Source organism: Etheostoma spectabile, chromosome 3, assembly GCF_008692095.1.
Source record: "Etheostoma spectabile isolate EspeVRDwgs_2016 chromosome 3, UIUC_Espe_1.0, whole genome shotgun sequence".
NCBI classification, from domain to species: Eukaryota; Metazoa; Chordata; class Actinopteri; order Perciformes; family Percidae; genus Etheostoma; species Etheostoma spectabile.
In genome coordinates this window covers 28,307,600-28,310,342 of record NC_045735.1, presented here as the reverse complement: position 1 = coordinate 28,310,342, position 2,743 = coordinate 28,307,600, and the positions used below count along the sequence as shown (strand labels likewise).

General features: G+C 38.7%; 1 protein-coding gene across 4 annotated transcripts in view; it reads right to left on the bottom strand.

Moving 5' to 3' along the window:
• Positions 1-2,743, bottom strand: part of stx1a (syntaxin 1A (brain)) — a 70,417-nt gene that overhangs the window by 18,336 nt on the left and 49,338 nt on the right. For all 4 annotated transcript variants that reach the window (XM_032504567.1, XM_032504568.1, XM_032504563.1 and 1 more), the window contains exon 4: positions 1,861-1,935. In XM_032504567.1, coding sequence (XP_032360458.1) covers positions 1,861-1,935 — 75 coding nt within the window. The remainder of the gene's footprint in view (positions 1-1,860; positions 1,936-2,743) is intronic.

Genomic DNA, 2,743 nt, shown 5'->3' with positions numbered 1-2,743 from the left:
GCATATGGTGTCATTTAATACTCACAGCATAAGTAAAACAAAAAGAGTTTCTTAATTTATATCTGCAGGCCAATGATAAAAGGTGTGCCAAAGCAGGTCTGCTAAATATAAATTGATTTAGATATTCCTAAATCTACCAACATTATCATCTGAATAGTTTTTCTTCTGTTTTTGAAGAAATTACCTTACTGAATGCATTTGATTGTATATTACTGCAAAGTAAAAGAGTAAATAATGTTAGTCCATTTTGAGGATCTATCCCAGGGTGCAGTTTGACAAAGAGGTCACGCATGCATGCACACAAACACACGCAAAGGTATCCTGTGGCAACAACTGATGAGAACTTGAGTGACACCATTAGAGAGGCCCGTGATGCAGAGCCTATTCTGCCCGATAGCACTTGTGTGTATCAGTGTATGTGCACACAAAACTGTACATGAATGTGTGTATCAGTAGGCACGCGAGGCGAGAGATTGGGACTATTATCGTTTCGTGCACTAAAGTTGTGCTCCACTTTCCTGGAAGATACTGTACACAGATATTTTATCTCTGACCTCGATTCTTTGACACCTCTGTCCCAGGGAGGCACACAACACTGTCAATAGTGTCTTATATAGCAGACAATTTGTTATGTGATGGACACAGAATGTAAATATGATAAAATTTTCATATGTGCCAGAAGAAAAAGAAAAAAGGGGAAGATGAGCAAGCTGCCAGCATTGGAAATTCACTAAGTGAGATTGGTGAACACAAGAAAGTAATAACTATGTCAGGGGGTGGAATTAAAGACCAGCTACACATCCTTTATGCCTGCACACAGTATGTTACTGAAACATTAGTAAATTGGGAAGAAAATCAGTGTGCGCTCGTGCATATGAATCACAGCCACCACCTCTGTGGCGAGTGACACTAATCAGTCTGCCTACTGCAGGACAGACTCTACGAGTGTAAACCGAGTTTGTCTGTTAGCTGCCAAATGCTATACAGTTCACCATCTCTTCATGTCTCACGTGTGACTCTCTGTCCTCTCCTGAGAAAGCACCCAGGCCGACACGTCACATTAAAGACAAACAGCTGCACAAACCCGTTATGGATTTATTCCTAATACTTTGACACAGATTTCCAGGCTGCAACTAATGATTATTTTCAGTATAGATTAATCTGCCATCTATTTTCTTGATTTAACAATTAATCATTTTGTCTGTGAAATGTGTGTTAAAATTAGTTGCTGATTAAGTTTCTGTCGATTGATTGTCAATATCGACAGTGGTCTACTGCACTTAATTTGGAATCACCTGTACTTTTCATGAATATTGCCATTGTCTTCTACTTTAAACTTTTACGCATTCTACATCTAAGTGTATTTTTTACTCCACAGTATTTATTTGATACCTTCATTCAGATAACACAAAATATAATCAAGAAATAAATTATGATGCATTCTTATAGGTTAACACAGCACTTTATTGATCCCTTGGTGAAATTAAACCAGCTACAACCCCAAAGTAATCTACATATTAATGCATCACTAATTATAATTCAATAATATTATATACACCACGGCCTTTCAGTTAATTAAAAATCCCTCATAGTGGAGTCAAAAGAGCACAAAATGCTTAATTGTAAAACAGTCAATTATTATGTGAAATTAGCAAAGATTTTCTAATTACAACTTCAAACACAAAGACAAGCTTGTATTTCATGTTTCATATTTTTGGCTGCTGATCAACTCGTGGCAATTTGACAATATTTGAAATGTTGTGTGCTAAGCATGTAATTATTTGAACACAAACAAGCAAAAAGGGTTTCACTGACACAAAAAAATAATAATTAGCTGAAGCTCTAGCAGGAGATACTCACTCTTTAATTTGGAGCGTATTTTGTTGGCGAACTTCTTGATGTCTGCCATAAGATCCTCCAGCTCGGCCTTAGTTTCTGAGGAAAGAAAAGAAAAGTGGAGAGAAGAAAAGAGATTACTGGACTTAACTAACTTACCCGCTCACACAAACCAGCCACTTTCACAGAGACAGGACTCTATGTGTCAATCCCAACAGGGACAAACAATTCCTTAGCTTCAGTCCACAGCAGCACATCAAGTCCTTCTTTGTGCTTTCTCTTTTGTATAGAGAGTACCAGCCTCCTTCACTTGCCTCCTTCCATCCAGACCCACACCCTCAAACATACATACTGTACTGTGAAGACACAAAGATGGAACTCATGTGGGTTGATGGGTGTACAATATGTGGGTGCTGAGAAGTAAGATTTGCTATTTTGGTGACCAGAGAAACAAGTGAAATCACGATGGAGTACAGCAGAAGCTGTAGTAGGGCAGATTTCAATGATGACAAACTGAATCATCAAACTAGTGACTAGACACTGGTGATGATGGTGAACGAGGTGAAGAGGGTTGGCTGAAGACCTGGACGATAGAATGTGGAGCAGGACTTTGGATGAGCTTAGTGAAAGGAACACTTGGCACTGGGTGTGATGAAGACTCAGAGTTGAATGGAGTGGAGAAGGGCTGTGTCGGTTCATACTGAAATGAAAAATTCACAGCAGCAGAGAGGAGAATAGTTTTAAAGTTTAACAGTATGATATATGTTTGGCTTATGGAGATCGCTGCGAAATCTGGATGTTTTCACCTAGAGTGAATGCACATAAAAAACATACAGTATAGGATTGTTCATGTACATCGTCAGGGAGATAGATGGTTTCACACACACACACACACACACACACACAC